This window comes from Ptychodera flava, chromosome 20, assembly GCF_041260155.1.
Source record: "Ptychodera flava strain L36383 chromosome 20, AS_Pfla_20210202, whole genome shotgun sequence".
Lineage (NCBI taxonomy): Eukaryota > Metazoa > Hemichordata > Enteropneusta > Ptychoderidae > Ptychodera > Ptychodera flava.
In genome coordinates this window covers 9,895,451-9,913,432 of record NC_091947.1, presented here as the reverse complement: position 1 = coordinate 9,913,432, position 17,982 = coordinate 9,895,451, and the positions used below count along the sequence as shown (strand labels likewise).

The 17,982-nt window shown below is 35.9% G+C and overlaps 1 protein-coding gene across 1 annotated transcript in view; it reads right to left on the bottom strand.

Annotated features, from left to right (window-relative positions):
• LOC139119987 (RNA-binding protein 41-like) overlaps positions 1-17,982 on the bottom strand; it is a 125,173-nt gene that overhangs the window by 99,738 nt on the left and 7,453 nt on the right. Inside the window, exons 2-3 of the mRNA XM_070683962.1 lie at positions 12,576-12,626; positions 8,742-8,915 (exon numbers count right to left, since the gene is read on the bottom strand). Of these exons, the coding sequence (XP_070540063.1) occupies positions 8,742-8,915; positions 12,576-12,616 (215 nt within the window). The 5' untranslated portion in view covers positions 12,617-12,626. The remainder of the gene's footprint in view (positions 1-8,741; positions 8,916-12,575; positions 12,627-17,982) is intronic.

The following is a 17,982-nucleotide window of genomic DNA, read 5'->3' as shown; positions in this document are numbered from 1 at the left end:
CCCAAGCTTAAATCCTTCCCTATGAAAACTACTTAATACATTGTTTTAAATTTGCTTTTCCATTCCATGCTATTTCTTCTTCATGATTTTGCAATATTCTCAAAGCAGGCATCAGAACCAAATAACAAGCTGATTAAAAGAGCATGGTGCTTTCCTGTTTTCATGTACAGTAAAGTAAAGTTACATAAAGTATACTTTATGTATATAGTTTTTGGTTGTGTCGGTCAACCCTTAAGTGATCCAAGACTTTACGGCATCTACCGGGTATACACGCACCAAGTAATAAACGTACAAATTTACACAGAGTATACTTTATGTAGTTTTTGGTGTGTCATCCATGGCCAGTAGTCAAGAATTCTGCATGTTTTACATTTTTTACATTTATCCATGCACGAAATACATTCTTTACATTTAATACATTTTTTACATTTATTACATTAAAGGTCTGCACAAAATATATTCTTTACATTTAATACATTTTTGACATGAAAGGTCTGCACAAAATACATTCTTTACATTTAATACATTTTTTACATTTATTACATGAAAGGTCCACGAAACACATCCTTTACATTTAATACATTTTTTACATGAAAGGTTTGCACGAAATACATACTTTACATTTAATACATTTTTTACAATTATTACATGAAAGGTCTGCACAAAATACATTCTTTACATTTATGTCACAAAAGGTCGGGTCTAACTGGGTCTAGCTGGGCTTGCACGAAATACATACTTTACATTTAATACATTTTTTACAATTATTACATGAAAGGTCTGCACAAAATACATTCTTTATATTTAATACATTTTTTCAACAAATGTCCGTACGAAATACCGGTACACCGAACTCTCGGGCCTTTCTCGGGAGTTATCGGACATCATCGGGAGTTTGGGCCGGTCTTGCATGAAATGCATTTTTTACATTTCATACATTCTTTACATTTTTTACATTTAGTACATGAAAGGTCTGCACAAAATGAATTTTTTACATTTTTTACATTTATAACATGAAAGGTCTGCACGAATTACATTCTTTACATTAAATGCTTTGTTTTCATAACATGTCCGCACAAACTATCAGGACTTGGTTGGGAGGGACGGTCCGACCATATTGTGAGTTTAGGTGGGCCTTGCCTGAAATACATTCTGTACAATTAATACATTTTGTCGTAAAAATGTCCGCACGTAAGACACGTTACAGGGGCCGTGGTTTAACTATCTGGACTTCGACATGACCATAGGTGTGAATGGGTGCTGAATAACAACAGATTATGTAACACTTTGTCTTGTCAAACTTGTTCTAAGCGTGGCTCAGTGGTAATGTACGTTGTGCTAGGACAATTTTTGCCCATTTTGAATTTTTACAAGCCACATCTACAACCTGCCCCAAGCTTATGATTATTCCGTGCAGAACTTTCATGTCATCAATGTAAAACATGTAAAAGTGTATTAATTGTAAAGAATGTATTAAATGTAAAGAATGTATTTCGTGCAAGCCCAGCTAGACCTGGCCCCTATCATAAAACGTATTTCGTGCAGACCTTTCATGTAAAAAATGTATTAAATGTAAAGAATGTATTTCGTGCAAGCCCAGCTGGACCCTACCCGATCCTACAGTGTATTTCGTGCAGACCTTTCATGACATAAATGTAAAAAATGTATTAAATGTAAAGAATGTATTAAATGTAAAGAATGTATTTCGTACAAGCCCAGCTAGACCCGACCTGACCATAGAATGTATTTCCTGCAGACCTTTTGTGACATGAATGTTAAAAATACCGCAATTATACGGTGTCGCTCAAATTTGATCAGAATTGGTACATACCAAAGATCAACAATAAGTGTTGTTTCTATCTGTTCAGTGCAGGAAAATTATACATTGATGTTATGACAATTTCTGCACAGTACAACCAGAAAAACAACGAGAAATATTTAAACCAGAAAAACAAGAATGACAAATGTAAATAAGGTCTGAAACTTTAGGTACTGAAGGTCAACTTTAGCAACATGCATAGCAGAGAATGTTTCAACCATGGATGTACAAAAATAGACATCCATGGTTTCAGCAGGTCTGTTAATATGTCACAGTTCATAAACAATGACAGGAAATGACCAATTAGCTGTTTCAGTTACTGCTACCACTCCCACACATAATAGGTACCCTGCATACAAATAGGTTAAAGGTCAAAATCCTCTTATTCAGATGTGTGGGCTGATTAAGTTACTGCTACCACTCCTGCACATTTGCAGGATTTCCCTTTTTTCTTACCTCATTTGCATATTTTTGACGCTGACACGTTCATTTGAACAACGTCACATCTCAACCCCTTCATCTACATGTACACCAAATACTGAGATGATAGCTTTGGCGGTATGGGAGCCTTTGCGTGTGACGGACATACATCCGCACATACATACCCACATACATACATACAGACATATAGACGCCATCGACTCACCATATAAGCTCTTTTTGGTATTTATATACATACCAAATATGAGCTAAAATGTATTAAATGTAACGAATGTATTTCGTGCAAGCCCAGCTAGACCAGACCTGACCAAAGAATGTATTTCGTGCAGACCTTTCGTGACATAAATGTAAAAAATGCATTAAATGTAAAGAATGTATTTCGTGCAGACCTTTCATTTTAAAATGTAAAAAATGTATTAAATATATTAAATGTAAAGAATGTATTTCGTGCAAGACAAGCTAGACCCGACCTGACCAAAGAATGTATTTTGTGCAGACCTTTCGTGACATAAATGTAAAAAATGTATTAATGTAAAGAATGTATTTCATGCAGACCTTTCGTGTAAAAAATGTAAAAAATGCATTAAATGTATTAAATATAAAGAATGTATTTCATGCAAGCCCAGCTAAACCTGACCTGATCATAGAATGTATTTCGTGCAGACCTTTCGTGTCATAAATGTAAAAACATAGGGCCAAAGTCCCTGAAGCTACTATAGACATGGATACAAAATTAAGTATTTCCTGACTGTATGAAATGATCTCACTAAGGTCATCCTACGGACATGTAAACCAAATATTAAAGCGGTCTGACCAGCGGTTTTGAAAAAAACAAGCGACTCAACAGTTGACAGAGCTCTGCTGTGTTATGTAGAGAATAACCTTTGTGACACATGTATTGATGAAGAAGGTGGATATCTTTGATAGCTCATTTCAGATGGCCTACCAAAAAGGAAAAAAATTCCGTAAAAATACAAATTTGCATATTTCATGAGACTATATTAGTCTATAATAGCAAATAAACGAGAGTTAATTACATTCTAATTAAAGTAAACAAGATTTGCTTAAATCAAGATTTACGTCATAAAAAAACAGCGTACGGGTATCTGTCAGGTTATAAAGAATCTTGAGCAGGTTATCTTTTAATATCAGTATTTTCATCCTATTAACCAAGCATATTTTAACTTTCAAATTAACATTGTAAGTAAGTTCTGTTGAATAAGTTGAGACAGTACGTACTCAGAGAAAGCACACTGAAGAGACAAATGTTTGTAACTTAAGAAGTTCAAGGTCATCAAAAGCATTATAAGGAATCATGTTACACTTTCATTGCACTGTTTACACAGATTGCATAATTGCTATAAATAGCACATGAGGAATCTTACAGCTCAGCTTTACCATAAAAACCCTATCACTTTGACCACTCTTTTAATTGACCACTCTATTTTTTCCTCAAAAAGTAATCTTATTTTATGCTTACCAAGTCAACCATAAATGGAAATTAGAACTTTCTCTATCTCTATTTATTTGACCACCCTATCATGACAAACTATTATGAGCAATTTCTTTTAGATAACATAAATGGTGGTTCAGAATATATCAAAGTTGGGATTCAGGAAAGTTGCCTTTACATGTTTTAATCCTCCAAGATGTTAAGCATTTCACTATGAACTGTCAAAAAAAGTTGAACTTTCTGATAATTCCACACTAAAATTATTTTGGCTTTGATGATTTCCTAATTAATTCAATTATTTAAAATCATATTAATTATTTTTTTCTGGGTGAATTGATAGGGTTTATACAGTACAAGAATTACATACAATGTAAGTCAAATTTTGACCAAAAATGACAAAAAAATTCCTTAAAAATACACATTTGCATATTTCATCACAATTTGAACAAATCTAAGTTGGGTTATCCCTAGGGACCTGTATACCAAATAACAAAGCTGTCTGACCAGCGGTTATGAAGAAGAAGATTTTTTACCAAAAACACCTTTTTGGCATTAATTTGCCTATTTTCAACAATATCAAAAAATTGAAAAAAATAGTTTCTCAAAATCATATTTTTCATCTACACAACAAATATCAAATCAGTAAGTACTGCGGTTCTCAAGATATTTGAGTGGACGGACGCCTCACAAACGGACATACATACATACATACATACATACATACATACATACATACATACATACATACATACATACAGACTGACGACGGACGCCGGACGGATACCCATCCCAATAGCTTCTATAGACTATAGTCTATAGGTAACAAAAAATGTTAAATTGGCAACTATTGGCCATAGCTCTGGTGTGTCAGTCAACCCCTCAGCGATCCAAGAATTTCCGGCATCTATACACACACCAAGTAATAAACGTACAAATTTGCCAAGTATTGTTAATGCTTGACAGGAACAGTCTTGGAAGTAGTGTGGACTTCAAAGGAAAGCCGGTTATGACAGCACTGGTTCATTTTTGGGTGAAAAGGGACATCAAACATGATACAGAAAGAATGAGAAATATCACAATTAGCATCAATTATCACACGTACAGTCACTGTACATTTCCAGTCATACACGACAATTTTTGATGAAAAACAAAAATACAAGCTTTCATCATTTTTTTAAATGAAAATCTGTCTGGTAATATTCCACAATAATAAAAACATTGAAAGTTTGCTTGTAGATGTACTTATTTGAAAAATCTCCAGGCTTTCCTTGATGTTTGTGTCTGTGAATCTTGTCTTTATCTTGAACCTCTATTGCTAAAGCTGACTTCAGCATACATAAGAAATAATCTATCACTGCAGACAGTGTATGAAAGAAATATGTCAGAATACACTGACTAATATATATGTATATTATACGACACGTTTGTATTAGTCTTTGACCGTTTTTTTTCAAATTGCAAGCCTAGTACTTCTTGTAATAATTTTTTAATTAAATTGAAATCTTAATTTGAAATCTGAAGGGGAAGACTGTGTCATAATGAAACCAATCAAAAAATGATTTATTTCTTGCAAAAGTCCAAAATTAATATTTCTTGCATTACTGTGTAAATCGGAGTTTTATTGAATCGGACCTTGTGAGGCATTGGGCAGGCTTACTGCAATGTTTCTGACTGGGTATAACGCAGGAGCATCATCAAAGCGCCGCAATCTGAAATCTCTGAGAATCAAAGTCTTACAGAAAATGACTCAAGTAGATTTCCAGTCGATTTCGCGGATGTTTTCTGCACACTTGGCTTCCAGCCAATCACAATCAAAATACCTGATGGATCGCCCTACTGCGGAATTCTCCTCCTGGAAACTCTTCAGTCCATTAATTCATCAGCATGTAAAACATTTGTTATAAAAGACAAAAATGAAAACAGAAAAAACCCACGCTATATCCAAACTTTACACAAATATATTGGCTATTAAGTTAATGATTACGACAGTTCTTTTACTAACGACATACAAGTAATTATTCTTCTGTTTGGCAATATTTATGTTTAATCACCCCAAGACTCCATTTTTAAGACTCCGTATTACTGCTAATACTTCAATGCATTTGGCTTTATAAATAGAATTAATCAAAACTTGAATGAAGAAAAGACATTTTCATGGTGCGTGCCAGAAAAGCTGTGTAATTTCTAGTCTATTCAGTTCCATTATGGACAAAGTGTGGTTATATGTTAACTTTACATGGGCTGAAATGTAAACTTTACACAGACTAACCGTTAGTCTGACAAAGGAAAACGTGATGGATGATAAGAATGAAGTAGCTATACAGAAGAGCTTGCTGTTGAAGTATGAGTGAGACCAAAAGCTAGTTTCACAGTACTGTATCTCTCACATGCCTACATGTATACACTACTTATACCTTAAGGAAGTCTTCTATTTAGCAAATACTCTCGTCTCTCAAATCTCACAGAGTCAATGAACACAAGATCCTCCTACAAACTTATGAAGAAAAAGAGATTGCAAGTTTGAGATAGCTTAAAAGAAAATTTATCAGCCAAGCCTGGAAAAAAGCGAGAGTACTCTGAGCGATCCGGGAGAATTGAACTGCAGGGAAGGGATGTCTAAGGCTCTTTGATCTGATCCTGGCTTGGATAGTTTCCATGGATTCCATAGAGACATCATGTCGGCTTGTTTCATTAGTCTGGGGATTGAGCCAGATCACTGATTATTATGAACGGGACGTATTGCTGGCAGAAACAGAGAGTAAGGAGGTCATAACGCTGCAGCAGATGAGATCAGTGGTTGTGCAATTCTAGTCAGTCCCTACTTATTCTGTCACACAGAAATGAACTATCAACTATAAAGCTCAGGCTCTAAAAATCACAATGAAAGTGTCATGTTGTTACACGTATCTTTCCGCTCGTTGAGAAACTGTTTAATACGGATTCTTTTCACTGTTCAATTTACTCAGATCCTGCGGTTATGGAACGTTTCCATTACAAGGTCACACCCTTTCGGAAAATGTAGAAATGAAGTTTAATGTTTTCCTAAAAGTGGTAACATCACCAGACAAATAGAATGTACAGTAGTACCACACCTTTGGAAAAACATGAAAATAAATGTTACCATTGTCTAATAATAAATATATTTCTGCAATTCAGCAGAATACGCAACACATTACCACACCTTCAATGAAGATTTAAAATTAAAAGTTTTTGTAAGTATGAATATTTTTGTATTTTTGCTGGAAAAAGTTCATATTTACTGATGTTTAATATTATGATAGAGTCATAAAAATAAATTGTCATTCAAACCTCAGACAGTAGAGGGGGGTCTTCCCCTTTTACTGTCTATGTTCAAACTCACACAGACATGTCAGGACAGGAAGGCACCATGTTCATCAAAAAGGGTAAGTCAAAATATTTTGTCATGTTCATTAGTTTTTTGATAATCTTTAATATATTATGTTTTGTGGACAAGGAGTTGAGCAGTGTCATTACATAGCTTTAACCCTTTTCCTGCGCGAGACAGTAATAACTGTATCACTTCCCCATCAGCCCAGTCAGTAAAAAGCGGTATTGAGCCAAAACATGACATATTTTCACCCACTTGGCTTTGTATGTTATAGCATCTTTTGTCCAAAAAAACTCAAATCTACAGTATTATGTTAAAATACATCATATGGAATACATTGTGTTTCATTAATTTTAACCATCTTGACCTGATGGTGAAATATGGACTTGGCAGGAAAAGGGTTAAGGTACTACACACCTTGAAAGTGAAAGACAAACTTTTGCTCAACTTTCCGAGGTGAAACTTTGAACCATTCTCTTACCAAATCATAGTAAAAATCAGGGGTAACCTCACACTATGGTAACAAATTACCTTACATTTACCGATATTTGAAATTCAAACTTCAAAATGGCCGCCATCCCTGTGTCCCTATTTAACTCTGTGGGGAATGACAAAAAGAATAAAAATGAAGTGTTTGATTTTCGAAAAACTACATTCTTTGGCTTATTTCAAACAACTTTTGAGAGAACTCTCCATGTATCTCTTCATCACAGTCTCCTAACATCCATATTCCTGCCTACCTCTATTCTAAAATCTACGGTAAGTGCAAAATGATTTCAGCACAGCGACAGCTCTGATCATACATGTACATGTAACTTAGGACATAAGTTCATCCATGTTTATCTCAAACGCTGGTTAATGGCACGTTACAGTGATGATAAATGTAAAAAAAAAAAAGATCATTTGAGACCAAATTTACTGATAGTAAGAGTCATGTTGCTGAAAATTATGGCAACTCTGATACAGAAATGACATCATATTGATGATGATAGTACTTCAAGAGTGCTATATGAAGCTTGATATTTGATAAAAAATGATGATGAAATCTACATGTGTAAGGACGTTACACATTGGCATTGAAGCATGTACTGGGTGAAGGCAATTGAATGGAAATGATGGAGTTGTTGAAGTAAAGTTATCGGGCAGTTTTCAGGAAGGGAAAGGTGGTATTGAAGTAAGGTATCCAGCAGAATGCACCTCTGTGACAAATATTCGGACTGTAAAATTTGTACAGTTTCTCCTTTAGTCTACCACCTGGATGGGCTCATTCTGAATCTCAAACAGCCAATAAAGTTTTCACGAGCTTAGTTTTGTGAAAACAGAAACTATTACACCCCCAGTCGAGTTAACACAGGGTTGGCTGCCATTTTGAATTTCAAGTGTCGATAAATATTCAGGCTCATACATAAGGTAATTTTTTTCCTTTGTTCCAAATTTGCACAGTGACCCCTGAATTTTATTCTTGATTTCGAAAGAGAATGGTTTCAAGTCCCCTTGAGGAAAATTTGGGGAATATAATTTACGTTTTTCAATATTGAGGTGCAAACTACAATAAGGTTTTCTTGAGAGTGTTTTTGAATGGGTAGATAAAGCTATAGGACAAGTTATGAAAATTCACTGGGGCTGGTAAGGAATAAAAATAAGATTAGTCAAATACAGAGATATCAATGAAAACCTACCCTTCAAGTGTAACATTTGTATCCAGCTGTTTATGAAGCATTTTCTGCAGTTGAATTTCAGCTTCGGTGACAACTTCATCCCCAGCCCCGTCCAAAGCTTGCGCTTCATATGGAACACCTGGGTCACATGACGTACGGGTAACTCCACGGCTGCGGTATCTCCTGCGATCGCCACTGTGAAAACAATTATGGAAAACTCTCAACTCAAGGTATAACAATTCACTTGACAGATAATCTTCAATATTGGCAGGTCATTATGGGTGGCATCAGTACGCTGGTTGTCAATCATTACTAACAAGACTTATGGGTCAATGGTGTTAAGCTGGAACATGTCACTGGTTTCTCAATTTAGTTTTCAGTTCACCTTGGCTATCACATTTGGGCAAAACTGAACATTATCAGGATTTCAAAACCTTTATTCAATTGTTTGCTACCCTAGGCTACGTTGCAAGGGTATTTCTTTCAACCATCAATTTTTGCTTGAAATAGTATCTTTTGTCCTGTACGCTAAGATGATTACACTGAAAACCAGATTCACAAAAAATAACTTTGTAAAATACATAAAATCAGACCCCTTGCTTTGCTTTACGGTACATATTGTATTTATATACTTAAAAAAGGATACAAAAGAACACACTAAATTATTTCATTCTTCTAGTACTGATTGCCACGGACCGTGTGATTGCATATCAAAATTTGAACTTTGTTACCACAAAGTAACAGCAACCTCAAAATATTTTGTTACTGATGGACAGTCAATGATTTCTTTTTAAATTTCAGGTTTTACACCAAAAATACACATGAATACAGGTTGTAAAAATTACGAGACAGACCCGAAAAGGCCAGGCAGAGATCACACATACAGTATTTAAACCAACATTCATGGAGAAATATAGATTGAAAGTATGATGCTGACATGCAGTGAGTACAGTTTGCTACCACACACTGTCTCTGTGAACCGGCAACTCTCCAGGGAACACATATGGAATACACACCACGGCATAATGTGTTGTCATTGATTTGTCAACAGAAAAAAAAGGAATGCTATCATGGAGCATCACAGACTACAGCACCAGACAACAGGGAATGGCATTGGACATTAGACATCAGGCTGCTAAGCGTAATATCACTCAAAGCCCTGTTACTAGGCTAACGATAGGCCCAAGGGCTTGGGCTGGAAACCTAAATGTTGCCCCCAAATTATGTTCAGTAATCTTCATATTGCCCTTTCAAGTGGCCACTAATCTAGTTATTATCCTCAAAGCAGGCTTGGTGTTCACCAATCCTGGTATCTCCAAAGATTCTGAAGTCATATTAGTCAAATAAACAATAAGCACTGATGGAAACTCATGACTCTTAGATATAGATATGAAATTTGCACAACATTTTTAACCCTTTAGGCGCCACAGTCAATTTTTGTCACCTTTATAAAATATGCCCCTGTCAATTTTTGTCAGATTTTTGCAAAAGTTTTGGTGAAAAACTGTAGCAAATGAAATGTGATGTCTCATTGATCCAAAATTATCAAAAGACTTACAGAAAAATTCATAAAATTTGGTAAAATGTTGTACTAAAATTTTGGTGGAAAAAATTACAGTACTGAAAAGGTTAATTTGATGACACTGCCTCCACAGGTAGCCAGTCACAAGATATACAATGCAAGCCGTTGGGGTCAATAATTTGCCGTATTGACTAGCTGGTGATTCATAGAGTATTGATAAATTTTCACTATTAAAACTAATCACAATTTAACAAAAGACAAATATCTGGTTCTTCCACACTGTTGACTCATAAAAGCAATATTGACTGCTGGTCTATATCAAGCATTTATTGACAGCAAAGCAACATTTGGCAATATGCCAGAGAATTTGCTCAATTCTTCCCTAATCTTTACCCATCTCTTTATGCCATTCTGTTCAGCATCAGATAAAACGTCAAGTACAAAATTTAAAACATATTGCACAGACTTTCAGACTAAAAATGATGCTAACTGTGATCTCGAGTAAAATATGCTCAGCTGATAAAAATATATGTATACATCATGTACTTTAAGGGGCCAGTAGCTGTAACTTTTGACGATTTTTTTTACTATAATTTTGGTTCTCAATGTCAAACGTAAGCTCATGTACTAATCCCAATGTTGAAACACCAACTATTTAGCTTGTTAACACAGCAGCTATACGTGTGAAATAGGCTTTTTAATGCTTACATTTGAATTCTTGTCTAGATCAGAATTCACTTGTCAACAATAACAATATAGCTTACACACGTGCAGGCTGCACTGACACGCTGAATACTGTGTATCTCAACATGCTTTGGGGAGTAGAACAAGAAACTGTTGTTGATAATTATCAAAAACAGTGAAAAAACATTATCAATAGCTACAGCTACTGGCCCCTTCAAAATCAGCCCAAGTTTCTGTCTCATTCCATGCCGGTTTAAAGGATTGACGATGCTAATCATTTACTTTTTTGGCAAAACTAACATAGTCTGCAATGTATACTGTCCACCCAAAGCCAAAGAACAACATCTATACTTAAATCTGACCTCTGTTGACCTTTGACTGTGAAGTTTGACATGCTATGAATAAATATGATTTCATAGATTCATTAAGAACCACAACGACAGAGGTGCACCTGGCAATCTGAATATGCAAATGAGATTTGGTGATGTCAATGCCGAGTGCTCGGTAACATAGTTCATGCATGGGAGTAACATCGTTGTCAGGAAAGTACTGGCCATTTGACATGCTGTGAGGGTGAGTCCTACCCACTTGATCATTCACACTCAACCGATCAAATTCTTGATTGCCAAAAGGAAAATACTGAGGCGTTTGATCCAGTGTTGTGGGAATACAAATCAGACTCTTGATAACAGAAACAGAAGAAAAAAGCTGAGAAAAGCTGGCATTAATTTTACAGCCTGCAGACATGATGCCATGGTGGCAGGCACTGAACAGATGAGGGTATACCGTAGTCACCGTTCTGATGTACGATGCTACCAACTCATGCAGCGATGTTTTGAAGTTCTATATATTGTCAAATCATCTATCAAGGCTGGCTGTCTTATCATACTCATAGTCTTATCCCATTCACATGGTCATGTTTGTGCATGCTTGGTGTCAAAAAATGTGCAGATTCTGTTGGAGGCTGGTACAGCCTACCGGTATGGGAAAACAAGGAGCCTCCATATTGTTTCAACAATAAAATTTTCGTTCAGCTTCAAAGAAAGATACTCCTTCAAAAGTTTGTATTGTTTGAAGCCAACACTGAATAGATTGACCAGACGATATCTCTGTGAAGGGAACTTGTCATAATTAACAGAAAACCTTGTTTGACTGTTAATATATGGTACTGGTGATCTAAAAGCACTGGCTGATGCAATATTACTATGTTTGAATGCATGTGTGAATATAATTATACAGCATTAAGGTAGTTTGTGCCTCAAAAATGAAAGACTTAAACTTTTGCTCAAAGTTTCCTCGAGAAAACTTTACATCATGCTCTTTAAAAATCTAGAATAAACTCCTGGGTTATAGAAAAGCAAGTTACCCAATATTTACTGATATTAGAAATTTAAAATGGCTGCCACCCTGTGTTATCTCTATGGGGGAAAATACAATTCCTGATTTTCACGAAACTAAGCCAATTAATTATATATTTACTCTATAGTATTTAAAATGAGCCCCCACAAGTGGTAGGTCGAAAGAATATCGTGAAAGTTTTAGAGTCCGAATATGACATCCCCGAGGCACATATTACCTTAAGCTACCATAATTCCTGTCACTGTCTTTTTACCAAATGTGCATACATTAAAAAAAGCAAAGATACATACCGAGGTATCCCAGTACGATGGTAGGAAGTGCTGTCTTCCATTTTCAGTGATCTATAGATCAGAAAGACAAGAGATCAATCTCAATAACTTAAATTCAAAATGTAAATGACAATTGGCAATAAAATTTGCATCATTTGATGGAAAGTGGGTTTTCACTCTTTTTTACATGCATTCTCCTTGCTCACTCCTTTCTGTTCGTCATTAATCACTGCTCGTAATGAAACTCTATACTCTGAGTAAGACAAAACGCTACCGGCTCAGTTTGTCTTACTTCTCATCCATAGACAAGGTAACAGCTTGTAGTGGTGAATAATTAGCTGTGTAATCCTCACGTTGCTTGAAATCAATATGTGGCCATTAGTGAGGAAAGGGCATGTTCCAGACTAAAACAAAATTGGATTTAGGGTGTCAGCATGTACATTTGACATTTTACTGGTGCTGCGAATGTACAGGGAATGGTTTAGGGAAACACACTGGTGTGGTAGGTACTGGTATATCCAGCAAATAGAAGGCTGGAACATGCACACGAGATTATTTTCATAATCAGTGTTAACGTTCTCAACGAGGGGATTTTTGAGCAGTGGGCCAACTCTCTATTTTTTAGCAATATATATTCATATGGTAAACAAAAGAATATATTTTATTGTACAACAAAAGAATATGCAAATTATGCTATTGTTATGTAAATCAATGGTCATTCTGATTTCCAAGGCATGTAGAGAACACTGAACACATTTACAGTTATCATTCATTCAAGCAATTCTGACATTTGAAACAAGTGACAAAGCACAGATATTTTAGCTGTACTTTTTCCTCCAGACAATGAATATACTGACAATGTAAAATGTGCGATTGCAAACTTTGTTTTTGTATGTAAACTTTTGCAACAGTTTGTAAACAATGCTTGAATAAATATCTTGGCAAACACCTGCAACAAGTGATTGAAGTGTGAAAAAATCAAACGCGACAGGCCTGACAAGAAAGTGAGCCCTTTCCCATGAAAATAGTTAGGCAAAGTTTTAAGTCTAAAAGAAGCTGAACTTTCTTCGATCTCTGAGGTCTAGGTGCAAGTCTTCCACTAAAACCGACAAATTTTGCAAAACGCAAGCCTTGTTTTCAACACGTTGGCTGTGATACACTTTCGCCTGATACACATTCCAAACCAACTACTTTCACCAACTTTGCAGTAAGTGTGTGAGTAATCAATCTCATCATGTATATTTTCACTGTCTAACGCAACGGTATTGCCTTATTACGAGAGGAAATCAGATGACAAAGGATGCAGGTGAGAAGGGTTATATTAAAAATTATGTGTTCGATGTAGAGCAATGTGTCAATACCTAAACCACATCAAAATTCAGATCCTTGTGAGATTAAAAAATAAAATAAATGAATTTACTGTATTGAAAGTGCCAGCTTACCAATTATATTTTGTAAGATTGAGTGCTTTCAGAACAAGTACAACTCATTCTTCTAATCACTGATGGATGACTTATTCATGGGTTCTTCATTCTGTGCATACCAAACACCTAGGAGAGCATCACCAAAGTTTAATGACACTTGCAATGCATCCGCTGCAACACTACTTGTTGGTTCAGCCGCAATTCAAACCCTTATCGGCCGCAGCATAAATTTTCCACAGTTCTAAGCTTATTTCTATTGATTTCCTGAGAAGCCGTTGCGGAGTCAGGTGCGCACCCGAACTCCAATTGATTGGAGCACTCAAAGTAGGTGTGATTTCTATCTACTAAATGGTGAATTGAAGAGAAAAGGTCGGGTGAGGTCAACCACGAGATCTTGTTCAATGAGTACTCTAGAATGTCTGCCAGTCACAGAAATGTCAATATCCTTTACAGTTTCTCTAATTATAAAGTCAAGGTAACAAAAGATGATACAGATGACATACACTTCTCAAAGAAGCTTCCTTTTGGTCAATATAAATTGCCTGCAGCGACAAGCAGGGTCATTTTATCACAGTATGGTATTAGGAACCCATCACATGTACAGAAGCAATTCCCTTGCTATCTCTTCATCACAGAAGACACAAACAGGGGTATATCTGTGCCATCTCCCTCTAAAAATATTTCATTAACAGAAGATGATTGTGTGTTTGAAACTAATTAAAGAGAATTTGCATGGTCAAATTTCCAGTGCGTATATATAGAGTTGGCAATGTATTTTTTAAAATTCTGTCATCCCAAATTGGTGAATGGTCTTTTGAATGCAACTTGAAAGTGTCCATGACTATACACTCTGGAAATGATTGGTAAGAACAGATGCAAAATCAGTTATATGTAATTTATATCACAATAGGACTGAGCCCATAAGCTCATGAAGCAAAGTGCCCCATTGGGCAAGGAACGAGTTTAGGCATGCTCATATGGGAGCTCTCAGAGCCTGGCTACCCAGTGTACTTTGCATTGGGAAGGTAGCCCTCAACACAAGTCATGATGGCTGCTGTATATTTCATCCCCAGTGAAAATACATTGATGCGTTTTGATTTATTTTCGAATTCCAAAGTTATCTCGCGGTACCGTTATACCTTTATCGATTGCAAATTTTGATCAGAGTACAAAGTATTTAAGCTGAACTGCAATGATGCATTCACAAGCATTGTGGGATTGCAATTGGGGTGACTATGCAGTTAGAAATTTTTATTCTTATCATACTGCAGGTACACATTGTGTATCAGTGAGCTGTTTGCAGCCACCAAAGCTGTAATTCAAATATGAAAACACTGATAAAAATTGATTTTCTTTTAACAAAAACATTCTGTTGATCAATGTATCTGGTTATAAATTTATCCATACTCTGATATATGGGTGGTGGTTGTGAAGGCTGGCGAAAAAGTTAAAATCAAAGGATTGGGGAATAAGCTTGTGTCCAACATGAGACCAGAAATACCTATAACTATGTGATACATATATGTACTGCATGTTCTGAACTAGAGTTTGTTATGACAGAAGAGACCTGACTACTTTGAATAGGGCTGGATTGGTACTGTTAAAGACAGCAAACATGTGCCAATGACACACTTTTTCACGGAAAAGGTCTGACCACAACCTTTGCCTTGTTCACTGAGACCAAGGTTCTTCCTATACGGCTTTACTCTCATATTCCAATGTCCAACTCTCTTAACATTTCATCCTTTCCTGGGACACATTCTGCTTCTTCCAATTAAAGAACTGGATATTTTGCTGGTGAATTGCCTTTATGAGTTGATCAACTCCTTCGAAGTTTTCAAAGAATTTATCAAATGGCTCAAGAACAATTTCAAAATACACCTGATTTCTAAGCGGTAAACAGTGTAAATTTTCCTGCAAATACTAGAAAATTTTTGAGATCTAGCTCTTCCAACTCACAAGCTGAAATACTGACTAGAGAAAAGTTGACTCTCAAAAATTACTCAAATATTGAAACATGAATTGATAACTGAGCTAATTACCTACTTGTTACACTTTTTATTGTGACATATATTGTTTCTGAACTTTGCCATAAGGCGGCTTTACTTTGTTTATTTCATTGCCCCTAAGCTGAATAATAATTTCAGATCTCCTTGTATAACTTCATTGAGGCTGGGGACGTATTTGGCAAATTCACATGAAAATTTAATGCCATATTCAGTTTTTGGGCGAATTCCGTGCTGTGAAGATTATACTTCAATACAGCCTGGATTTTGATGAGCAAGGCAAGGATGCCCAGTTTGTGACCTTTCCCAACAAACTCCCAAGGCACAGTGTATGCTGGCTAGCTAATTGAATGAGATATATGACAAACCCTAACATGATGAACTTGAATGTGCAGAACTCCACGGTAAGGAGAGAACCATTTGATTGGGGGGGGGGGGGCTGAAGGAATTGGGCATGGCAGAATTTTTTTTTCCTGCCACTGTGGCAGCATATTTTTTTCTATTTTCTGTCGTTACTGGACATTATGACATGCCTGGTTCAATTATTTTTTTTCTTCTTCCTCACCTGCCGACAATTTTTTTTTTTCTAAAAATCCTCCAGCCCCTCCCTAAGAAATCAGACGGTTCTTCCCTAATAGCACAATGAACATGAATATACTGCCTCATGAAATGGCCATTGCCAACAGTCATGGCTCTCATGGCTTCGTTCTGTTGTTTTGACAGCCGGTACCTAGTAATATTTTGCAGTTTGTGGATCTGATTAAATAATACTTCCCGCTTTCGATGACATCTTCATCAATTTTTTAGACATTCTCTCTCTCTATGAAGTTCACATACACCTTGCCAGTTAATATTGATAAACACATGTTGATTGATTGATTGATTGTCTTGTGTATGGATCTAGCGTACATACCCTGAGAGCACACATAGATGGCAATATCTTGTATGATAGTGAATGGATAATGAAGATTAAGGAGTGGATTACAAGATGGAAAATATCAGTTCCTCAATTTCACAATCCTTTATGACTGTCAAAGACTTATTCAATTTAGAGATTATATTTTACATCACTTCATTCGGCTTTGTTCCACTCTGTTTCGTTCCTTTTACAAAGCATATGGTTACCTGGCACAGTTAAAAGCACATCGTACTGTGCTACTATTGATTGAATCTAAAATGCATTTTGTCACACAATAGACCGCAATCCTACCCTTGGTTGCATGTTTCATAGCCTAGGTTGCATGTTTTCATCATGTGAATAGAAATTCCATGATGCATCTGCTTTTTTTGTATGTTATGTATTTGTTATTTGCCTTGTCTTGTCAAGATACACATGATTGGCACACAGTGACAATTCACATCTCAATGCTGAGTTTCAATGACCATTTGCCATGTGATTCGCATGGCCTCATAACGATGGATGTTTAAGGTAGAATGCACCTCGGGACATATTCAGACACTCAAACTTTTTTGGGCTACAACTTGATAAAGTTTTTGTTGGCTTTAATGTTTTTACAAAAACCAAAAATGTTATTCTTCCCCATAAAATTAAACTGGGACAGAGGCCATTTTGAATTACAAATATCAGCAAATATGGGGTAATTTCTTTCTTTAGTACCAAGTTTGCATGATGACCCCTGATCTTTTTTGCATGATTTTGAAAGGAAATGGTTTAATGTTTCCTCACGGAAAGTGTAAGTTAAAGTTTAAGACTTGCAATTTTGAAGCACATTGTAGCCACAAGACAAATCTTGCTGAACACCAGAATGTACATAATACACCTCCAAAACTATCACAAATTCAAGTTCAAAACAGCATTGTAACATGTGGGAAGTACAGCTATTCCAACTGCTTGGTCATTCTGTGTTAGGCTTACTTTCAATTTATACTCAACAATTCAAGCTGTGTACACTGCAGCCTTCTTGGAGTATATGGAGCATGAATTGCTATTTTAGTTTTTTTGTTTAATCAACAGAACTTTTATTTATCATGATCAAG